The sequence below is a fragment of the Culex pipiens genome, chromosome 1, assembly GCF_016801865.2.
Source record: "Culex pipiens pallens isolate TS chromosome 1, TS_CPP_V2, whole genome shotgun sequence".
In the NCBI taxonomy this organism is placed as follows: Eukaryota; Metazoa; Arthropoda; class Insecta; order Diptera; family Culicidae; genus Culex; species Culex pipiens.
Window position 1 is genome coordinate 18014432 of NC_068937.1, and position 25613 is coordinate 18040044.

Consider the following 25613-nt stretch of genomic DNA (forward strand, 5'->3'; position numbering starts at 1 on the left):
TGTGAGAAGAGAGTGGATTGAACTTAGGAGGGGGGAATGATATTGTCTTTGGAGGGAAGTTTTAATTAATAGAAGGTAGTTTGTTTGCTTTCAACTTTTAAGTGAAAGACCATCACCCTCAATTATCTTTCTACTTGTCTAAAAATAGAAATTTAGTAAACCCCAAAAATCAATCAACTTAACCCCAAAAAGCAACAAATGAAAATGGCACAAAATCATAAAACAAAAATAAAACAAACGCCGAGCAACAGTGTTTTCCGTCAAGTGTGCTGCTGTTGGAACAAATAATAAATGCAATCCTATCACGAACAGACAATACGAGTCGACCTCACGGAAAAGCGGCGTTCACCACCCCAAGGGTTCACCATATCAATCCGGAGGGTAACGAAAGCGTATGGTTCTGACAGTTCCGCAGACAGCTGCTGCTCACGTGTTGCTGGCTGGTTCTACAATATATTTATTTGTATATATTTTTGGTAGACACGAACACTAGTGCTTGTTTATGAGGTGGTTTTGCAAGAAGTGGTCGATTAAAATGTAAATTTTCAGAGGTTGTGTTGTGGGGGACAGACGTTCTCAGGGAATTTGAGAATCTGTTATGTTGTTCATTTCTAGGTTTTTTTTTATTTGTCCTATAAACATATGAAAGACAATAGCTATGACCTTTAAAAAAAACTAGATTTTTACAAAACATCTTTAAAATATTCCATATAGTTTACCTTGTAAAAACTGATAAGTTGCAACAAAAAAAACTTTTTTTGTATTTATAAAATTTTCATCAAAAATATGATTAAAAGTTATTAAAATATGATTTTCGCGCTAATACTGTAATTCTACCAATCATTTTCTTTAATTTAAAAAAAAACATGATTTTTTTTCCTGGTATTCACCGCTTTTCCTAATGCTGTAGTCCATATTTATACATTTTGAACATTTTTTAAAATTATTTAAATCTGAGAAAAAACTTAGGATGATGCATAATTTTATTGAATTTTTTTTCACATATTTCCTGAAAAAAAAAACAAGTGAAAAAACTATTGCCAAAAATAGAACCTTTCATTACAAATTCTTAAATAAATATTTGTAAACCATTAAAAATCACTTAACAGCGTTTTTTTTTATTACTAATTTCATTCTTTTTAAAAAAATAGTTTTACGATCACAAATTGAAAAAAATATTTTCTTTATATTTAGAATTTCACTAAGGGACCATCCATAAACCACGTGGACACTTTTTTGTAAATCTTTAACCCTTCCTCCCTCGTGAATAATTTGAACTTCTATTTTTATTGGAATTTCAAAGCTTTTGGCTTTTTGGTTGACCCCAACACCTTTCAAAAATTTTCATAGCCAAGTAAAACAAGAATTTATTATTTTAAAAATGTTTAAAAAAAATAACAGCAATATATTTCTTATTTCAGACTGATTCTTTTTGAAAACAATTTTTTATCTATAAAAATAGGTATGAATATTTAAAATTTATCTTATTACCATTGAAAAAGTTGTTCATATTTAAAAAAAAATGAAAAAAATCTCTCAGAAAATACTGATGCAACGAAAATAATAAGAATAACAAAATATTCGAATATTTTTTAAGTGAGCTATTTGAAAGAATAGAAAAACTAGCAACATATCATTTAGAAAAATAAAAAAGAATAAAAAAAATATAATAAATATTTATTAACATATTTTTTAAAGATAATCCCATGTCTCACTTTCAAATTACTATTTATTTCACTTTTGATCTTTTGTCCTTTCAATCTAATGAATTTCGATCTTATATCTTTACTACCTTATGTCTTTGGACCTTTTGTTTTTGTTTTTCAATATTTAGCAATATTACTGTAATAATAACTTATCTAATTTTCTTATTTCAATCTTTAATCCTTTTCGACTTTTTAGCTTTTCGACCTATTGTCTTTTCGACTATTTATCTTTTCGACCTTTTTTCTTTTCGACTTTTAGTCTTTTCGACCTTTTGATTTGTCGATCTTTTGTCCATATCACGTAAAATATGTTATTATGTTACAAAGTTTAAATACTTATACATGTTCACAAAATACCATTTTTTTTGTTGAAAGTCCTAAAATTTTCATAATTTGCAATATGGGTCTCAAACGAAGCGAAATTTTGTATGCCTTTTCCCTTAATTAAAGTGTTTTTGCCTTCCTCACTTTACTGAGGAAAGGCTATAAAATCACTCGAAAAACGAACTTTTTAGTTAGACCTCCTAGACCTACCTTCATTTGTACATATCGACTCAGAATCACCAGCTGAGCAAATGTCTGTGTGTTTGGCTGTATGTAGACATGTGTACCAAATCAATGTCACTGGAATATCTTGTCACAGGCTCAACCGATTTTGGCCGGAATGGTTTTAATCGATCCGTCTTAACGTCCTCTAAGTTGCTATTTAAATTCATGCAGTTTTCTCATGTATTTAAAAAGCTATGTTAAAAAAAACTGTTTCATATTAAATTAAAATTATGGTAAAAAGGGTGGTTTTTTCATGAAACCCTCACATGTTATACATTTTTAGAAAGCATATGCGAAGACCTTTTAGGTGGAGTAAGAACTTTCAAGATCTGACTTATCTATCTTAAATTACAAGCAGTTAAAAAAATGGTATGAATTCACATAACCTCAACTGATCGCCACGAAAAAGCCGTGTAGAGGGATGCCATTTTCCTCAAAGGCCGTGTCTGTATAATCTTGACAAAAAGTCTGTAGGTAGTCTGTTTTTTTACTCATCACTTATTTTTATTAGGACCTCTTAGGTGCTGCGAACGTTAGGGGAGATCCATAAACATGTGGACCTTTTAGGGGGGTTGGAATCACTATAAATGAGAGGAAGGCACCAACCGCCTAAAGGTGGATTAAGTAACGTTTTTTTTTTTGGGAAATACAAAAATATTCATAAAATACCGTATTCTTTCGAAAATACTAAAATTCAAATAAATCGCAGTATGAGTTCAAACGAAGCGAAATTTTGTATGATTTTTTTACTTTTTAAAAGTTGGTCTCTGAAAAAAAATTCACAAAATATTGCTATTTTCGAAAATACTCAAATTTTTTAATTTACAATATGGGTCCCGAATAGATCAGTGTGCCTTACAACTAATTCCCATAATATATAATATATTATTAAATAGAGAACTATACAACAAATAGTTTTCGCTATATGGGAAATTAATTGTTAGGCACACCATTTTCCACTGTATTATTTTTTTTAAATACTAAAATATTCACAAAATTCCGTTTTTTCGAAAATACTCAAACTTTTAAAATTAACTATATGGGTTTCAAACGAAGTGTAATTTTGAAGGCTTTTTCACCTTTTATAAAAGTTGTTTTAAATTCTAAAATATTCGCAATATTTTTTTTGAAAATACCAAAATTTTCATAACTGGCAACATGGCTATCAAACGAAGCGAAATTTTGTATGCTTTTTTCACAATTTTTTGGTAAAACAGTAAAATTTTCCCAAATGCCGCATTTTTTTAAAATATTCAAGATTTTTAAAATAAAATATAAAACAATGCAAAATTTTGTGTGCTTTTTTCACCTTATTTATGATTTTTGAGCAAAAATTTCTATGCTTTTTCACTTTTTTTAAGTTTTATTTTGAAATATATACGGTATTCTTTCGGAAATACTCAAACTTTTAAAATTAACGATATGGGTTTCAAACGTAGTGTAATTTTGAAGGCTTTTTCACCTTTTATATTAATTTTTTTTAAATTCTAAAATATTCGCAATAATTTTTTTGAAAATACCAAAATTTTCATAACTGGCAACATGGCTATCAAACGAAGCGAAATTTTGTATGCTTTTTTCACATTTTTTTTGAAAAACAGTAAAATCTTCCCAAATGCCGCATTTTTTTAAAATATTGAAGATTTTTAAAATAAAATATAAAACAACAAGCCTTACCCGACAAACTTCGTTCTGCCTTTTTTCGTTTGTTGACGTTGCTTTTTCAGCCTCCTGTGATCAAAATTTGATTTTACGTAACTTTTTCCATACAATCTGCAGATTTTCCGGAATCGGTTCCAGAGTGGCCAAAGTTGTAACTTTTTGGCGTAAGAACCTTCCTTGGAATTATACAAACCCAACGCAACAAAGAGCACCTCGATCCGACATTCCGTGTTGAATTGATTCGCGTTCGAACAAAACCGTCGAAATTTTTTATATATATAGATGCAAAATTTTGTGTGCTTTTTTGACCTTATTTATGATTTTTTTTTTTTTGGGAAAAAATAAATTTCCCCAAAAAAAGTATTTTTTCGAAAATACTATTTTTTGAAAATTGCAATATGGGTATCAAACGAAGCAAAAATTTGTATGCTTTTTCACTTTTTTAAGTTTTATTTTGAAATATATACGGTATTCTTTAGAAAATACTCAAATTTTGAAAATTTACGATAAAGGTAGCGGTAGCAAACCTAATTTTTGTATGCTTTTTCACCTTAGTATTTTTTTTAAGGAAAATGGTAAAATTTTCACAAAATACCATATTTCTTCAAAAATACTTAAATTTTAAAAAGTTACAATATGGGTATTTTGAAAGCGAAATTTTGTAGACAAAAAATAGAACAATATCAAAGTTTTTTTTAAAAAATAGTAAAATTTTCACAAGATACTATATTTTTTCGAAAATGCTAAAAATTTATAAATTTGCAATATATGTATTAAACGAGGTGAAATTGTGTATGCTTTTTAACTTTATTAAAGTTTTATTTTGGAAAATAGTAAAATTTTCTCAAAATATCGTATTTTTCGAAAATACTATTTTTTTTTAAATTGCAATAAAGGTTTCAAACGAAGCGAAATTTTGTATATTTTTTCTTTTTTTATATTTTTATTTTAAATGTTTTATTTTAAAAGTTTTAAATTTTTCATGAAAAAACCGTAGTTTTTCGAAAATACTCAAAAAATTCAAATTTACAAAATGGGTGTCAAACGGAGCAAAATTTTGTATGCTTTTCACTTTAGCAGAGTTCATTATCGGCGATAATTTATATCGAAATAACGATAACGAGATAGACAGAAAGATTTTTTTTGTTTTTTTAACCCTTCGAATCTGTTTTCTAATTATTTTTTTAATTTTATATATTTTTGTTGTCGAAACCTAGAAAAATGGGCTTGTTTATTATATTTAATTTGATTTAGGCCGTTGCAAATATTTTTTGAAGTTTATGTCCCTCGGCTCTGACCAAAGTCGAGGGGGGGGGGGCGGGGGGGCAAAAAAATAAAAAATATAAAAATTGAAATTACAAGCCTAGGTTTCAACATTTGATGAAAAAAGGTTTTTTAAAATGCATTTTACAGGCGTACAGTTGCTTTACAATCATTAGTTTTAAAAATATCGAGGTATTGACGGATTTTTTTTTTCGCAAAAAACATTGCACATTGGTATTTCATGAAAATTTAAAATGATTTCAAAGGAGTTCAAACATGCTAAATATGATTATATTCGCGGGAAAATGCATTTAACTGGTTTTCAGTTGATTAAAATTTTATTTTCATTAAAATTTTGAAGTGTTTCGAAAAAAAAAATTTTGCCCCCTGATTATTCAGGCCAACTTAGAAGGGGGGGGGGGGGGGGTAAACTTTAAAAAATATTTGCAACGGCCTTAGTGACATAAAAAAAACTTTTCTTTGCAATCAAGATAACATTATTCAAGAACCTATTCATAGATTTATACTCATACTTATTTCAATTTTCAATCCCAATGAAAATTTGGCAAAAAAAATAAATGAATTTTAGCAGTTTTCAACAAAAACCTAAAAATTCTTCCCTCAATTTGAGATCTACAAATGTAATTAATGCATTACAATGTATTCTTACCTCTGAAAATTGTGAGAAAAATGTATTGCTCTAGCTCTCTTGCTAAAAAAAAACACACAAAACAATCTTTATGTTCCATTTTTGTTTTTGATCGATGGTTTGCGATTTAATTCTTTATTTTTTGCGAAAAAAAGTGATTGGATAAGATGTAAATATCTGATAGAATGTTATAAAACGTTCAAAAAATAAGATGTAAATATCTGAAAAAATAATTAAAAAATTAAAAAAGTTTTTTCCAGAGATTAACTCATAACGTTTAACTATTCCAACAGGGTCCTAAATTGGCCCAAATTGCCTCCACACGCTCTTGCCATGAATACTAATTAGGTCCCATTTTTCTCTCCCTCTCTTTCCAGTGGAAGTCCACCGCCCAAAAGAGTCGGACGTCCGTGATTTCTACATCGAATCGCTGCTGCTAGATGGAACCACCTCGGGCATTCCGGCCAGTCACCAGCCCAGCCACAGTGCCCTGCCGCCGGCGGGGACTTTTTTAGATAGCAACCCACTTTCCAATTCGTTACACCCGCCGGGCGAGGGCGGCCCATTTCCACCGTCGAACACGTGGATCGACGACCTGGAGGCGGACTGGGCCAGTGGCCACCCGGGCAAGAAACCGCCGCCGCCGCCAGCCGAGTGGAACCGGTGGAGTTTGGCGGGTCGACGGCACAAGCAAAAGCTGGACCAGCTCGAGAGCGGTTACTTTGAGGAAGCAGGTTCCGAGCAGGATCTGGATTTTGACGAGGAGGAGAAACTTCCGGTTGACGGTCGGCGGTGTCCGAGCAACGTGTGGCGGCAGGACTTTATGTTCCAGGACCGGATGGTCATGAACTGGAGCGTGCCCGTGGTGGCGGCGGCCGCGGGTTCAGGTGATAGTGGTGACAACGTAGAAGGTAGTCTAGATGGCAGCGGTGGCCAACGCAACAGAACTGTCTATTTTAGGTGAGTTTGAGCTGAAAAGAGGCATTGTTGTTATTTTTTTTTTTTTTGTTGCCCCGACCTCTCGCAGTAAGCTGTGCCAAGCTGTAAACTGAATGGTGTTGATTGTCTACTGTTGTTAACAACATAATGATGACTCAATTAAATTTTGCTTTCAAACAGAAAGAGTTAGTGTAACAACTCCGTGAAGCGTGACTAGCTGTGTCAATGATTCAGATATCCGCCTCTTTAGCTCAGATGGCAGAGCGCTGGTCTTGTAAACCAGCGGTCATGAGTTCGATTCTCATAGGAGGCAAATATGTTTTTTTATATCTTTTTTCAAGATCAATCGCTGGTGAAAAATGTAAAAATAAGACTTGAACATCAAATGTGAATTAAATATATTTTTTAAAATTTTAAAGGTAAATCTAGTTAAAATTATCATGTTTTATCTATTATCTATTATCTATTATCTATTATCTATTATCTATTATCTATTATCTATTATCTATTATCCATTATCTATTATCTATTATCTATTATCTATTATCTATTATCTATTATCCATTTTCCATTATCTATTATCTATTATCTATTATCTATTATCTATTATCTATTATCTATTATCTATTATCCATTATCTATTATCCATTATCTATTATCTATTATCTATTATCTATTATCTATTATCTATTATCTATTATCTATTATCTATTATCTATTATCTATTATCTATTATCTATTATCTATTATCTATTATCTATTATCTATTATCTATTATCTATTATCTATTATCTATTATCTATTATCTATTATCTATTATCTATTATCTATTATCTATTATCTATTATCTATATCTATTATCTATTATCTATTATCTATTATCTATTATCTATTATCTATTATATATTATCTATTATCTATTATCTATTATCTATTATCTATTATCTATTATCTATTATCTATTATCTATTATCTATTATCTATTATCTATTATCTATTATCTATTATCTATTATCTATTATCTATTATCTATTATCTATTATCTATTATCTATTATCTATTATCTATTATCTATTATCTATTATCTATTATCTATTATCTATTATCTATTATCTATTATCTATTATCTATTATCTATTATCTATTATCTATTATCTATTATCTATTATCTATTATCTATTATCTATTATCTATTATCTATTATCTATTATCTATTATCTATTATCTATTATCTATTATCTATTATCTATTATCTATTATCTATTATCTATTATCTATTATCTATTATCTATTATCTATTATCTATTATCTATTATCTATTATCTATTATCTATTATCTATTATCTATTATCTATTATCTATTATCTATTATCTATTATCTATTATCTATTATCTATTATCTATTATCTATTATCTATTATCTATTATCTATTATCTATTATCTATTATATATTATATATTATCTATTATCTATTATCTATTATCTATTATCTATTATCTATTATCTATTATCTATTATCTATTATCTATTATCTATTATCTATTATCTATTATCTATTATCTATTATCTATTATCTATTATCTATTATCTATTATCTATTATCTATTATCTATTATCTATTATCTATTATCTATTATCTATTATCTATTATCTATTATCTATTATCTATTATCTATTATCTATTATCTATTATCTATTATCTATTATCTATTATCTATTATCTATTATCTATTATCTATTATCTATTATCTATTATCTATTATCTATTATCTATTATCCATTTTCCATTATCTATTATCTATTATCTATTATCTATTATCTATTATCTATTATCTATTATCTATTATCCATTATCTATTATCTATTATCTATTATCTATTATCTATTTTCTATTATCTATTATCTATTATCTATTATCTATTATCTATTATCTATTATCTATTTTCTATTATCTATTATCTATTATCTATTATATATTATCTATTATCTATTATCTATTATCTATTATCTATTATCTATTATCTATTATCTATTATCTATTATCTATTATCTATTATCTATTATCTATTATCTATTATCTATTATCTATTATCTATTATCTATTATCTATTATCTATTATCTATTATCTATTATCTATTATCTATTATCTATTATCTATTATCTATTATCTATTATCTATTATCTATTATCTATTATCTATTATCTATTATCTATTATCTATTATCTATTATATATTATCTATTATCTATTATCTATTATCTATTATCTATTATCTATTATCTATTATCTATTATCTATTATCTATTATCTATTATCTATTATCTATTATCTATTATCTATTATCTATTATCTATTATCTATTATCTATTATCTATTATCTATTATCTATTATCTATTATCTATTATCTATTATCTATTATCTATTATCTATTATCTATTATCTATTATCTATTATCTATTATCTATTATCTATTATCTATTATCTATTATCTATTATCTATTATCTATTATCTATTATCTATTATCTATTATCTATTATCTATTATCTATTATCTATTATCTATTATCTATTATCTATTATCTATTATCTATTATCTATTATCTATTATCTATTATCTATTATCTATTATCTATTATCTATTATCTATTATCTATTAGGGCCCATCCATAAACCACGTGGACACTTTAGAAGGGGGGGGGGGGTGTGGGTTGATTGTCCACGAACCATACAAAACAGTTTTTTTTTGTATGGACAATTGTCCACGAGGGGGGGGGGAGTTCCCAAAAAAGTGTCCACGTGGTTTATGGATGGTCCCTTATCTATTATCTATTTCTCGAAAAAAAAAACTAAAATTATTGTTATTGCAATATGGGTATCAAACGATCGGGATTTTTTCATGCATTTCAAATGTATTTTTTTTTGAAAATACAAAAAAAAAACTAGAAACTACGTATTTTTGAAAAACAAAAATTAAAAAATTTAAGTTTTTTAAGTGCATTTCGAAAGTTATAATACACATTTTTGAAAATTTTCACAAAATTACGTTTTTTTTTTTTAAATAATCAAAATTTTAGTATTTCAAAATATCATCGGAATTTTTTCTTATATTTCGAATGTTATAAGGCTGGTACAAATATTTTTAAAAGTTTTTGTCACCCCCCCCCCCCCCCCCCCCTTCAAAATTGGCCCGAAAAATCAGGGGGCAAAAAAATATTTTTACAATAAACTTCAAAATTTCAATGAAAATTCAAGTGCAACCAACTGAAATCAAATTAAATTACATTCTCCTGCGTTTAAAATCATTTTTAGCTTGTTTGGGTTTATTCAAAAATCTTGAGATTTTTTGAAAATTTTCGATGCAAAATCTTTTTTTTCGATACAATTTTTGTTTTTGTCAGATCTTAGATTTTTGAAAACTAATGATTGCAAAACAACTGAACTAGTGTTAAATGCATTTTAAAACACTTTTTTCATTTAAATGTGAAGACTATGGCTTGTTATTAAAATTTTTATATCTTTTTTATTATTTTGCCCCCCTCTTGACCTCGGCCAGGGCCGAGGGACAAAAACTTTTTTAAATATTTGCATCGGCCTAACAACATTTTTTGAAAATACTAAAAAAAATCACAAAACTACGTAGCACACATTTTTGAAAATACTCAAATTTGTCACAAAATCACGTATTTTTAAAAAAATAATCAAAATTTCAGTTTTCCAAAATATGATCGGAATTTTTCCATATCTTTCGAATGTAATAGCAACATTTTTTGAAAATACTCAAAATTTTCACAAAACTACGTATTTCGAAAAAAAATACTCAAAACTTCTAAGTTTTAAAATTCAAAAAAATCTAATAATTTTTAAAAACTGGAATTTTGCGTTTTAATTTTTTTTTTCGTAGATACGTTGTTTTGTGATTTTTTTCAATATCCAAAAAAATATATTTGATACCCTTATTGCAAAAAAAAAAAAACAGAAATTTTGAGTGTTTTTTTTTTCTAAAAAAGGTAGTTTTGTGATAATTTTGAGTATTTAAAAAATAGATTTAATAACATTCAAAAAAATTTGAAAAATCCCAATCATTTGCAAAAAAAATAAAATTTTGAGTATTTTTTCGAAAATTTGAATTTTGGATTTTTTTAAGTATTTTCAAAAAAATTGTATGACGTTCGGAATGTATGACATAAACCCGGTCATTTGATAGCATTATTGCAATACAGTTATTTTGAGGTTTTTTTAGAGTAAAAAAAATGCATTGAAAATACAGGAAAAATTAGTATTTTTGTGAAAATTTTCATATAATTACACTGACCAAAACAAATTGACAAAAATGATTGCGCAGGCTCAATTCGAGAGGAAGCATGAAGAACGGGGTCCACAGAAACACGTGCATTTTGAATTTTTTCAAAAATATTTAGTCTGGGCCGATGGTTTTTCTTCAAATTTTGTATGGAGAATTAGGGCGGTTCGGCGCTGTTGCATTCAATCCAAAAATTGCATGCAATATGTGGGAGTAGCGAACAGCACTTATTCTTTGTAGAAATTTTGGAGAAAAACCATTCGGCTTAGACTAAATATTTTTGAATAATTCAAAATGCCCGTGTTTCTGTGGACCCCATTCTTCATGCTTCCCCTCGAGCTAAGTCTGCGCAGATTTTTTTTTCAATCCTTAAACATGACCGATTGTATTGGAAATAATTGAGTTTAAAAAAATATTTATACCATTTTGAATAGTTAACTATTTTATCATAAAAAATCATTAGTTATTTTTCAAAGCACTAAAAATCTTTAAAAACAATTACAGATTTTCTCATAAGTTAATTTATTTATGCATTTAGAAAAAAATATCCAAATTATTCAACATTTTTCAATAAGCTTGTCAAAGGTTAACTTATGTAAGATGTTGGCGTTTAAAAAAACAGAATTTTGAGAACAAGATATCTGTAAGTTGTTGCCTTTTTTAAGAAAAAAGCAATGCTTAAAATAAAAAAAACATGCATTTTTCTAGTGGACGGAAAAAGGAACAAAATAAAACTCAAAGGAAAATTGTTGCTTTAATATTTTTCGAATCACACAACTTCTCAATGCACTTCCGAATAAATATCTTTCTTCAGTGTTATCATCTATTCCTAGATTTATGCCCAACTTTTTTGTCCCTCTTCTGCATATTGCAGTGATTGCATGACAAGCAACACAATCAGCAGAAACAAAAATTGTGCAGCACGATACTGCAGTCGTCCTCTGCTTCTATTGCTTTCCTGGCTGAGTTATTTTGGTTATTTTTTTTTCGGAACCGCAAACTTTTGAATGGATTGAAATTTGCAGAGTTTTCTGTCCTTCTGGATGTTTTTGCATTTTTTAACGTTGCCCAAAGGCGACATTTGTGACGACTTTAAGAGCATGAATTATTTTTTTCTCAGAATTGTAATATCATCAAGTGGTTAACGATAAGTTATCTGATATGAATTCTGGGAAAAGCGCAATAAACATAGATAATTTACCAAGTCAAACCATACTTTAATGGCAATGTTCTTCCTTTGTATCGCCATCCCCCCGGGGTGCAATAAAGGCAGATACGATAGCTTCGTTAATCCTGGTGTAATGTCCTCTCGCAGAACAGACCCAGAATGTGTCTCTTCAAGGGAAAACTTTTCCTATTTTCCCCTGCTTTTCCTGCTGTTACAAGCAAAACCCACAGAAGGTTCAAGGATTCGCCGCCGGGGTGGACACAAGGGGTCATTCAACTTTTTTTTTTAAATCCAAAGTTAAATAACTTCTTTTTTTCTCTTCCTGCAATGAATTTCCTTAGTTTTTCCCCCCGACACGAGGAAAAAGTTCGATGCAGTCGTCGGAAAAGTTTTTCCCTTCCGCAGTTTTTTTCCTTTCTTTCTCCACAAAGTTGACTTGATGAAAGTTTTCAACGCTCGGTCGCTCAAATTGATATCCGGAAGTGTGACAAACCGCACCACGCGCACGTCAATACTGTGGGGGGACACAAGTTTTTTCACGCCCTTTTGAGGAGAGGGAGGTGGGTGGATCGTGACCATGAGGGGTGAAATGGACCGAAGATGTAATTTTGATGAGAGATGGAATGTGGAAATCATCTTAAAAAATAATATAACTTTACATTATCTATGATCAGATGATTGCTTCTTGACATAAATGTAGTTTTAATTTTCAAATTAGCAATTTCGAGTTTTCTATCCTACTCGTAACTTTTAAGAGGGTTCCTTCAAAATTTTCAAATGGATACATTAAGAAAGTTATCTTATTCTTGTATAAATTTAGTCTCAATTCAAGTTTTTTTTTAGTGAAATTCAATCAAACTGGAACATAACATGGCTGAGATTCATAAAGACTATCAATGTTGATGTGCACAGTTAACGGTGCACATCAACCAGAGCTTTTGCACCCACATTTTTGTTACAGACATTTTAATATCATCAAAACTACGGGAACTATCGATATAATTTTGTGTTCATCCCCTAAGCTACTATTTCCAAAAAGATTTGTAACAAAATTTGTCAATTTTTATAATCAAATTATGTCAGGATTGGGTCCGCAAGATCAACAATGTTGAAATAAGAAGACAACTACTTCTTTGGATGCTGCGTACCCTAAAGTCAATTTTTATATTTTTTTAGAGTTGAAAAGTACTTATTATATCCGCAAATATTTTTTTCAAATTATTTTGTTATGTAAAGTACTAAAGATTTTTACCTTTTTTGGGGTTTTCTGTGTCTCCAAGATATATTTCGTTTTGAACAACTATATGTTATGAAATTTCCAGAAAAGATACGATTTTATGTCAATAGTTTTAGCACATCGTACAAAAAATATTAATTTTATAATATCTTATGAATTTTGCCTTCGTTTAACAACTTTTGCGTGTTGTGAAATTTTTGATAATTAAAAAGAAATGCGATTGTTCAAATAGGTACAAACTTCCTAAAATTGGTAAGTTGTAAAAAATTATGCTCTTATAATCTAAAAACTAGCCAAATCAGCATAAAAAAATCGACGAGCACGTTTTATTCTAAATTTTTTATCCCAGACTAAAAAGGCAATGTAGAGGGGGGGAGCAAAACAACTATATTTAAAAAAAAATGCTTTAACATGATCACAGGTATGGTACCATCAATTTTTTTTTTAAGTATCAAATATTTTTGAAAAATCCTTCAGATGTACGTCATTTCCGATCAGTGATCCAAAAATTTAAATTTTTTGAAGGCTCTGTTAAATATAAAGTACAGAAAAAAAGCCTTTAAAGAGATGTTAAAAATAATTTTAAATCGGCTGTTAATTTCTACTATTTTCTATACAAAAATGTATTTTAAACAATATTATTCCTCTTGGCTTTCTGAGAAGTTTTTTGAAATTAAATTGTAGTATTTCGGTGAAAACAAAATAAAAGATTAATAAAAGGATATAATGAAAAATTCAGTGAAATCTCAAATAAAAAATCTTTGCTAAGTTTGCTTTTATTGATACTCATTAGGAAAATTTTAAAATTTCAAGTTTGAAAAAACAAAATAATATTTTTTGAATTTCAGCCAATTTAACTTTTTTTGACATATTTAAAAAAAAAATTGAGTAATTCAAAACATGTTTTGAAAATTATCCTATTACTTACGTTGCATAAAACGTGTCATTTTTTGTTCGTCTTTTTCTTACAGAACTCATTAATCATTTAACAAATTATGTTATTTTTAAACAATTTCTATGAATTTTGGCTTATATTGCAAAATTAAAAAATAGATTTAAAAATAAAACATAAAGAAATAAACATCAATAAGAGCATTCTTCTAGAAATTCACGCAATTCTGTTACACTTGTTAAATGCTTATTTGTAAAAAAATCTTTTAAAAAAATGGCAAATTAGACAATTTGAGTATTTTTACAAAGAATAAACTTTTAAGTAATTTAAAACCAGTAACAATTTAGTTTTGAAAGTTTCTACAATTTTTTTTTCTTTGGTAATATGTAATTTTGTGAAAAATTTCTATGATTTTTGGCATTCGATGGACACTCATGTTTCAACATTTAAAAATTTAGTATTTTCACAAAAAGAAATTCCAAGAGATCAAAATCAAAAACAACAAAACGGTTTAAAAATCCGTACCAAATTAGTTTTTTATACCCATTGAACAAGTTGTGTTATTTTGCGATAATCCTTTATTAACATTGCCAAATATGACAATTAGGGAACTTTCAGAAAAAAAACACTTTAAGTAATTTAAAACCAAAAACAGTTATGTTTTAAAAATTAAATACAAACCCATAGGCACCCATTTCACAAATTATATTATTTTGTGAAAATTTTCCTATAAATTGAGTATTCAATTGGTACTCATAATGCATATTAGTAAATTAGCAAAATTTGCAATATTGTTTTTACTTTATTGCAGTTTTTTTTTGTTTAAAAAACTTAAATTTTCACAAAGTTTAGAAAATTTTAGTATTTTTGAAAAATGCGGAATTTTGTGAACATTTTTGTATTTTTTGAAAATTTTAACTTGTTAAAAAAAAACTATAAAAAAGTGAAAATATCAAAACATGAAAATTTGAGTACTTTTGAAAATATATGGTATTTTGTAAAAGTTCAGTATTTGCCAAAAAAGACACTTATAATTTGAAAATACCAAACAAATTTCGCTTCGTTTGATACCCATATTGCAAATTTTAAAAATTTCAGTATTTTCGAAAACTACTGCATTTTGTGAAAATTTTAGTTATCAACACAAAAAAACTCAAATAAAGCGAAAAACATACAAAATTTGCTTCACTTTTGCAAATTTTGAAAATTTAAAAATTTTCGGAAAAAAAATGCATTTTATTATTTTTTTTACTTTCAACAAAAAAACCTCTAATAAAGTGAAAACGCAGACAAAATTTCGCTTCACATTGTTTATTTAAAAAATAAGTAATTTTCTAAAAAATACGGTATTTTGTGAAAATATCAGTTTTTTTTCAAAAATAAACAATGAAAGAGTGAAAAAGCATTTCACAAAATTACATGTTACCAAAGAAATAAAATTGTAGAAACTTTCAAAACATTATTGTTACTGGTTTTTAATGACTAAAAAATTTTTTAAATGTGAAAATACTCAAATTTTCGAATATGCCAATTTTTTAAAGTTTTTTTTTACAGATAAGCATTAAACATGCGTAAAAAAATTATCGTTATCGTCCTCGTTACGATTGAATTATTTGTAGATAAATCAAGTTACAAATTTGATCCTTTGAAGTAAGTCGATTAATGATCTGAAATAAATATTGTGAAAGACAGGAAGCTTCTTATTACCTTACAAATTGAAGAAGTGAAATTGCATACGAACAATTGTAAATTTCAAAGATTGGTCAATGAACTGGTTTTCTTCATTTTAAATCATAAATGTTGAAAAATCTTCAATTTTTAGGTCACAATAAATGTGATTATCATAAGGTTTTATTTAACCCCGTTGACCCCCTACAAATCCCCTCTTCAACTACTCAATGGAAAGCGGTTTCGAAAAACTTTGAAGTCTCGTGCAAAACAGCTTTGCAACTAACTCGAAAGAGAGAGGGCGGTGTGATGGTGCCCTAAACAAAGATCGCTTTCCTCGAAACCAGTCGACACCTCAGCTTCTTATAGTTTGACCCATTACAACTTTTCCGTCTCCAGTTTTTTCTTAGCTCTGAAACTAAATCGTGCCCTTTGTTTTCGCTCTGTCTCTCTCCCGCAGGATATTATATCGTACAATGACCAGCCATATTGTTTACGAACTGATTTACACAATGGTGCTTTTAAAAGGTAGGTTGTTTGACAGATGCTTACCTTCAGCGTTATTCGTCCTTGCTCTTTGCGCTAACGCGCAAAGCAAGGTGAGCAACTGTCAAAATTCAATGTTTTTCTTTCCGTTCGCAGAATGCAATTTACTACTTAAGGACACCTCGGGCTCGCTCGACTCCGGCAAGCTGCCGGCGGAGTACGCCGGCTGTAGGATAGGCTTCCCCTCGCGCTTCGAGGACAACGACGACGACGATGACGACGGCCAGCGTCCGGGGCTGGTCGTGCAGCTGACCAGGCTCAACATTCCGTGCCGCGCGGACGGCGGCTATCTGCGGTTTCTCGACGACGATTCGAGCTCCTCCGAGTCCGTCTCCGTCTCTGGCGGTAGTGTAGACGGAGGCCGGGGGGAACAGCTGCGGGAAGAGTTGGGGGGTCGGCTGCACCTGCTGTGCGGCAAGCTCGAAGAACTGCCAAAGCACGAACGGACGTTTCACTTCCAGACGCACCGCAATACGAGCGTCCTGGTGTACAACCGGCCGGTGTTTAGTTTTAACTTTAGACTAGTGGACTACTGTTACAATGTAACGCTCAGTGATAGGAACAGTACGGTGCTATTGAGGCCCCGCCGGGGTCTGGACTGCCGGTTCAAGGTGCACCTGCCGTACGGGAACCGGATCTCGCTGCGGCTGGTGGCCAATCAGGGCAACACGTCGACGGTGACAGCTCCGATCAAACACGAACAAATAGACTTAAGTCAGGAGGAGGAGGACGGCTTCCGGACGCCGTGCTACAGCGGACTCCGCGTCGAGGTGTACGAGGAAGCGCTGAAGAACCGGTGGAACCGCTGCGTTGACAGCTTCAGCGCGTCAACGCGCTACACGCTGCTCTCCAGTGATAATAGCTTAGTGATTCACGTGTCCAAGCACGCCCTGCTGGCGGCCCTGGACGCTCCGGCGAACAGTTCCACCCTCGCCGTTCCGTCGCTCCTGCTGGAGTACTCGCACGTTCCGGTGGAGAACGTGGTGGCCCAGTGTGCCTTCGGGTGGATCGCCAGCGGGCAGCAGTTTTGCGTTGCGCCGTTCGAGAATCGCCCCCTCAGTTGGCTCGGCGCGGAGGGGGAGTGCAACCGGCGCGGGGGGCACCTCGCGTCGATACGGTCCGTGGCGGACCAGAAGCTGGTGGACCAGATGCTGCTCAAGAGTCCCGGCTACCGGGAGGGGAACGCGTACTGGATCGGGGCCAGCGACCGGGTGCTCGAGGGGGACTTTCGGTGGACCGACAACTTCCCATTTACGTATTCGAGTGAGTATTGGAGTTTGACAGGTGCTTACCTTTAGCGTTGTTTACATTGGTAACCATCTGTCAAACGCATTGTTTACTAACAAGAAAACATTCGTTTCAGATTGGTTTCCCGGCTGGATCCAGCAGGGCAACTACAACCGACAGCCCAACGACGACGGTCTGAGCGGTCAGGACTGCGTCGAAATCCGACGGCAGTTCCAAACTCCGCCGGGCACTTCGTCGTCGCCGCAGGCATCGCCGTCCTCCAGCGCGAGTCCCCTGGTCGACTCGTACATGTGGAACGACCGGGACTGCGACACGCGGAACTTCTACATCTGCGAGCGGGTCGCCGTTGAAGGTTAGAATTCCCATTGTTTTGATTGTTTTTTTGAGGTTATGAAATTCCGGAACCCATTTCAGAAGGCCTGGAGCAGACGTGGCACGCCGACTGCAACAAAACGATCCAGCTGACGATGGATCGCCCGAAGATGACCATCTGGAGCCCGGGCTTTCCCCGGTCCTACCCGGACAACGTAAACTGCCTGACCATGATCACTGCCCCGCCCGGCTACCGGATAGTGCTGGACTTTGAGGAGCTGGTCCTGGAGAGTGAGCCGCTGTGAGTAGATCCCCATAACCAAGCACGTTCCAATCCCTAACCTCACTTTCCCCCAACAGCTGCGCCTACGACTACCTCCAGATCGTGGAACCTCCGGCGAATCTCTCCTCCCCGTACACCAAACCCGCCCGGACCCACGGCCCCCTCTTCCAAACCCGAAACCCCCGCCACAGCACGAACCGTGGCATCCGGCGGCGCAAATCCAACGCCACCCCCTCCAAAATCGACGTCAGCGACCGACTCATCTCAACATTCGCCAACAAGTCCCCCAACCTGATCCTCCAACCGAACGACCCCAGCTACGACCTCACCAAACCTCCCCCGGACCTCGGTTCCGGGCGCGTCCCGCGCAAGGTCTGCGGCGACTGGAGCTCCAAGCTGAAACTGCTCCGACACGTGACGCACGGTCCGCTGCTCGCGCTCCGCTTCGTGTCCGACTATTCGAACCACTTTGGCGGCTACAAGGCAAAGGTCGCCATGGAGAACGGTGAGTGTCTTTGCTGTGACATGTTTACATCTCTTCCCTCTTCACCTGCCCACTTTCCAAGCAGCACTCACCACTGCGCGTCTCTCTCTCAAAGTCTCTCTCTTCATCTTCCTTCCTTTTCATGTGTTCACGTCAACTCTCTCCCGGTTTCACCTGTTCCTTCTCAGTTTTTTGTTTATTTGTTTTGATTTCGAGTTGTTTTCACAACAAAAATGATTGTTTTTGGTCTACAAACCTGGATGTTGTCTTTCTCTACTACTTCCTGCTGTGATTCTTGCTCTTTCTCTCCTCTCTCTCTTGGAGAGAGAGGGCGCTCACCTCTGCTGCTGAGAGCTCACTTCGTTTTCTCGTTGTTTGTGTGCGTGTGTGTTTGTGACTTTTTCGTATTGGTGTTCGTATTTTAAAATTTGAATTGTGACGTCACTTTTGCGACCTTATTTCACGCGGATTTTCTTCGAAAAAATGTGTTCAAAAGCTCTTTCATCTGCAATCCACCTACAAACAGCCGTAATACTTTCCGTAAATCCATCAATCATCAACTTAAATGGCCATTTTAAAGATCTGAAAGAAACGTCATTTTTGACAATTTTGACAATTTTGACAATTTTGACAATTTTGAAAATTTTGACAATTTTGACAATTTTGACAATTTTGACAATTTTGACAATTTTGACAATTTTGACAATTTTGACAATTTTGACAATTTTGACAATTTTGACAATTTTGACAATTTTGACAATTTTGACAATTTTGACAATTTTGACAATTTTGACAATTTTGACAATTTTGACAATTTTGACAATTTTGACAATTTTGACAATTTTGACAATTTTGACAATTTTGACAATTTTGACAATTTTGACAATTTTGACAATTTTGACAATTTTGACAATTTTGACAATTTTGACAATTTTGACAATTTTGACAATTTTGACAATTTTGACAATTTTGACAATTTTGACAATTTTGACAATTTTGACAATTTTGACAATTTTGACAATTTTGACAATTTTGACAATTTTGACAATTTTGACAATTTTGACAATTTTGACAATTTTGACAATTTTGACAATGTTGACAATTTTGACAATTTTGACAATTTTGACAATTTTGAAAATTTTGACAATTTTGACAATTTTGACAATTTTGACAATTTTGACAATTTTGACAATTTTGACAATTTTGACAATTTTGACAATTTTGACAATTTTGACAATTTTGACAATTTTGACAATTTTGACAATTTTGACAATTTTGACAATTTTGACAATTTTGACAATTTTGACAATTTTGAAAATTTTGACAATTTTGACCATTTTGACAATTTTGACAATTTTGACAATTTTGACAATTTTGACAATTTTGACAATTTTGACAATTTTGACAATTTTGACAATTTTGACAATTTTGACAATTTTGACAATTTTGACAATTTTGACAATTTTGACAATTTTGACAATTTTGACAATTTTGACAATTTTGACAATTTTGACAATTTTGACAATTTTGACAATTTTGACAATTTTGACAATTTTGACAATTTTGACAATTTTGACAATTTTGACAATTTTGACAATTTTGACAATTTTGACAATTTTGACAATTTTGACCAATTTTGACAATTTTGACAATTTTTACAATTTTTACAATTTTTACAATTTTTACAATTTTTACAATTTTTACAATTTTGACAATTTTGACAATTTTGACAATTTTGACAATTTTGACAATTTTGACCATTTTGACAATTTTGCCAATTTTTCACAATTTTGACAATTTTGACAATTTTGACAATTTTGATCATTTTGACAATTTTGACAATTTGATGATGAATTTAAGTTATAAATGATCAATGATTCACGTTTGTTTTTCATCGATCTGGAAATCTGAGTTCAACATTAATATGCTGTATGTTTTGATTTTTTACTGATTTTTGCTCTCTTGATCAATTTAGTTAAATTTCTGGTAAAAGTGGTTTTGAATTTAAATGATCTGATTTAAATGATGAATTATTTCAAGTCTGAATATTTCATGAAACGAACATAACAAATTTATTGATGCTAATCCCAAAACATGCATCAACGCTATCTCGTAATCCCTCGACAGCTATTAACACACCACAAACAAGTTTGTGCCCCATTCCCCGGAAAACATAACCTCTCTAATCTAATTTCCCAAAATTAGAAATTCCTCCGTGCACCCACTGTCACAACTGTGCACTGTCATTGTCCGGTGATCCGTTCAATCAACTCAATGACGCAACACGTTCCCGTTTTCCGGAAAAAAGCTCGTGTATTGTCCCAGTTTCGGTCCGGAACCCCAAACATCACCAACGCTCATCATGTCGTCCCCCGTTCAGGGTGTTTCTACAGTCCCAGGGCGCCTCACCAACACACAAACTCATTGTGACATTCACATACACATGTCATCGACCAATCATCCCGAAGCCCCAGCAGCATCCTCATGCATACTGGAAATGAAACTATGTCCGTCAGTGCAATTCAAAGCTTAACATAGAATCGAAATTGGATCAAATTGTCAACTGTTGAGCAAAAAAAATCTTCGACGACAACGGGATTTGAACCCGCGACCTTCTGCACACACCACGAAAAAAACGTGTAATTTTCTGTCTATTTGATGCACATAACTGGAGCGTCAAATAAGACTTAAAATTACATCTGATTTGAAAATTACATGACCCAAATCATCAACCGATACGGTCGTGTAAAATTACAACTAACGCAATTTTATTTGGAACCATTCCTGTATGAATTGAACTATTCTTATTGGATTAAATAAAACCAACCGTTACAATGCTAAATTAATCATTTTATTGCATTTTATCATTACAAAATGAATGTTCTTTGTTTTCACAACACTAGACGTGTTTCATCCACGCTTAATCCGGTTCCAACACACTTCGAAAAAATCCTGTAATATTCTGTCTATTTGATGCACATAACTGGAGCGTCAAATAAGACGTAAAATTCAGTCTGATTTTAAAATTACACGGCCCAAACAAGGCTCGACATGGTCGTGTAAAATTACATCGAACGTAATTTCATTGGATTTTTTTTCTTATTGGGCTGGGAGAATTCTTATTGGATTGAGAGAAAAACACCACATTTATTCACAAATAAGTAATTTTTATTCGAACACTCGTTACTTCATGACAATTCACACTTTTTTATTATTTTGTCTTTAGTTAGCACTTCCGATTTCAACGATTTCTCTTCTGCGGGAGATTTTCTCAGACAGTCACATCCCCCATTGTTTTCAGACACCGGTTCCAGCTACTAGTCGTCACCTGAATCGATTCGACGACACTCTGTGCCTTGTTGTGTTTTGATGTTGGCCGGGAAACTTCATCAGATCGCCTTTGCTGGTCAAATTCCGTCGGATCCGCAATGGACACTGACCGTTTAAGCCAAGAACTGAGCTTTTTCTTCCGCCAACCTTCGCGCAGGTTGAGATGCGGAGCTGTACCAAATGATGGAAAAGCTGGCGAAACAAAACACGCGCACCTGTAAAAGCACAAAAATTGTTAGATTGTTTTTAGTTTTCAACGGAAAATCAATCAACTTACCTTTTACAATGTTTTTAACGTTCCTCTGATACTCAGTGAAAGATAGTTACTGCTTTTTCAAAGGTTTCGCGAAAATAAAATTTGTTCTCAAGCGCACCATCCGTCAGCTAAATTCAACATGGCTGACGTTTCGCTGCACGGTCAAGTGAAATATCTGAGAACAAATAAAATTGGGTCTGATTTGCTTGAAAATTACATCAAATAACACGCTCTAGGTATGTGCATTAGCGTGGCTCACGGATATATGAAAAAGACAAAAGTGTTCAATTTCGAACGCCTCGACCGGAATTTTGTAGCATTATAGCCCCAGAAGCTAGCCTGAAATTTTGAGCGCATTTGATTAATGATAAGTAGTTCCACTTTTGACCTGAAGTTATTAAGAAATTCCAATAAATTTAATTTATTTATTTTCAACTTTTTAACTCTTCTTCGAGAAAGTTTCCCTATGCCCTATGATTTTTTCTCAAAATAGAGGTTTCTTATAGGTTTTGATCCGGGAAACAACTTTGTAGAACATCATAAAGCGCTAAGAATTAATCCCGGAAAGATACAGGCAAATTTTTAGAGCACGTTAAATTTGTTTTCCAAACTCCAAAACATATCCTGTATCTTTTCGGGATCAATCCCTAGCGCTTTGCGATGTTCTACAAAGTTGTTCCCCGGATCAAAACCTATAAGAAACTTGAGAATAGGAAAATTTGATTGGGTTTTGGGAAATTTTCTCTAAGAAGAGGTTAAAAGTGAAAATTTCCTATAGTAAATTTTTAGAAGTTCCATACTAACTTCAGGCCAATGGTGGAAGTACTAAACCTTAACCTAATGCGCTCAAAATTTCAGGCTATGTTCTAGGGCCATATTGCTACAAAATTCCGGGCGAGGCGTTCGAAATTGAACACTTTTGTCTTTTTCATATATCCGTGAGCCACGCTAATGTGCATCAAGAGTGCGCGAATATTACGATTCCTTAGATGTAAAATTGTGTGTCCGTGAATGCACAAGAAAACTAATCCATTTGCGTTCAAGAACACATAATGTTACGCATGTTTTGAATTTACATGCTTGTATTTTACGTTAGACTTGCAATTACGTCTAGTGTAATATTATTAATTTTTTAGTGTGAATAGTCATCGTCCATTCCCCATCGTCATTATCGCGCTGCTCCTTGTCACGGATCTTGACATGATTCTGAGGCTGCTCCTGGTCCCGGATCTTGGCGTGGTTCTGAGGCTTCTTCTTGGCATGCCACGGTCCTTCGAGCGACATTTGCATCTTCACTTGGCACGCATTTCAGTACGAATCAACCTGAATGGACACTTCAAAACTGTGCTGTCACCACCCCAATGCGTCCAGTTTCACAATTTTCACTTTTTCCTTGGCCAAATCTTGCAGGTTCTCCTGAGGGCTCTCGGTACTTCAAACAGCTGTCGTGGTTAGAAGAACAGTTTTGGAAAATTGCCCGTCCGGAAGGTCAATCAGCAACAGTATATTTGTTGATAAAATCGCCTGAAAGCAAATAGTCCACTTATGAATTTACCGGTATTTGACAAATATATTTCCACCTACCTTTTCCTTTGGTAATTACGACCTCAACTGAGAAAATTGAAGCAGTTAAAAGCTAAATCAAACAGAACAGTGCTCTGCAATTCTGCAAACGCCGCAAACACAAATGTCAACATGGCTGCCTTTCTTGCTGCACGGTCAACTGGAAGGCATGAAAACACAAGAAATTGAGTCAAATTACACAGAATATTACATCAAATAACACGCTCCAGCTATGTGCATCAAATCAGATGTAAATTTAAATTGATAATGATTTAATATTAAGAGTTCATTGATGTGAAGGTCTCTTTCAGATTTTCAATCAAAACAAACATAATTTTACATCGTAAGGTGATTTACATGATAAATATTTACGTCAGACTGACGATTCCGTTCAATGTAATATTAACCTTTTTTTAGTGTGCACACCAACCCCGTTTTCGGCCATTAATTAACAAATTGCTCGAAACTAGAGCATAAAGTGTACAAAACCACCTGCTGTGTTCCCAGGCCACCACCACACGTACATCGCACAACAATGCACTTGGGGAGAAACACACATGCACATCAGTCATTTAGCTCACTGTCACTGTCAGCGGTCGTCAGAGCTGGTTGAACATTCTGGTTGAAAAGCGAAATGGGCATTAGTGACACGGGCACACCAATTCGTGCACACATACACGACAATTTTCAGCTGGACCCCCGCGCGGACGCGAAATCGGAAGTGATTAAAGTTGCATTACACTCAAACCCCGATGGTTTGACACCAACTGTTGTCAAACGAACGGGGTCACGTTTTAGTTTGACACCCCTTTTACACGGAGTTCACACACACTACCAAACGTTTGTTTTGATAGTGTGCGTGAGCGCCGTGTAAAAAGTGACAGTTCGTCACTTTTTAGTTTGACTTTGACCAACCAACGGGGTACAAACTAAAAAAGTGTCAAACGAAAAAGTGACCAACCACCGGGGGTTGAGTGTAGTTGCAAATTGGAAAACGTGAAATTAATGGACGCGTGGACAGTGCGACTGGCAGCACTGGGAGATTGAAGAAAACAATGAAATCCTCTTTCGTCAAATTGGTAAAATTAAAGTTAAATGAATTTGAAAGTTTTGGTTGGAAATTCGATCTCTCCCGAACTCTTGAAATTATATCAGTGAGGAAAACATATCATTAAAACAAATTAAGCATGCGTTTTATCAATAGATAGCGCAACAGAGAAGATAAGCTAGGACTCTTTTAACCAACTTTCCCATTCAGTGTTCAATAAAACACCTCAAAAAAAGATTTTTGGTGTTACAGTCAAACCTCTTTTTACGCGAATTTTGGGTCTCGCGTAAAAAGAGTTTTCATTATTTTTTAATTTTATAAAGACGTATTATTTTCTAAATAATAATATTGTGATGGCAATTATTAGGGATCCAAATAGCTTCAGTGACCCTTTTGGTTTGGGTCATCCAGAATCTCCTGGAAGTCATGACCTGATCAACGGGGGTCTACACGGTATAGCCACGATGGACTCTCTGTGCTCTGTTGGAATGTACTAGGTCATCCAGG

General features: G+C 32.9%; 1 protein-coding gene and 1 non-coding gene across 9 annotated transcripts in view; both read left to right on the top strand.

Moving 5' to 3' along the window:
- LOC120421415 (uncharacterized) overlaps nt 1–25613 on the top strand; it is a 241760-nt gene that overhangs the window by 134332 nt on the left and 81815 nt on the right. For all 8 annotated transcript variants that reach the window (XR_005605979.1, XR_005605980.2, XM_039584620.2 and 5 more), the window contains exons 2-7: nt 6207–6789; nt 16497–16564; nt 16679–17845; nt 17946–18182; nt 18245–18443; nt 18503–18930. Coding sequence is in view for 6 of the 8 variants with exons in the window: in XM_039584620.2 (XP_039440554.1) it covers nt 6207–6789; nt 16497–16564; nt 16679–17845; nt 17946–18182; nt 18245–18443; nt 18503–18930 (2682 nt within the window). In the remaining 2 variants the exon portion in view is untranslated. The remainder of the gene's footprint in view (nt 1–6206; nt 6790–16496; nt 16565–16678; nt 17846–17945; nt 18183–18244; nt 18444–18502; nt 18931–25613) is intronic.
- Nucleotides 7009–7081, top strand: Trnat-ugu (transfer RNA threonine (anticodon UGU)). Its single transcript has one exon. It is a non-coding gene; the product is annotated as a tRNA-Thr (tRNA).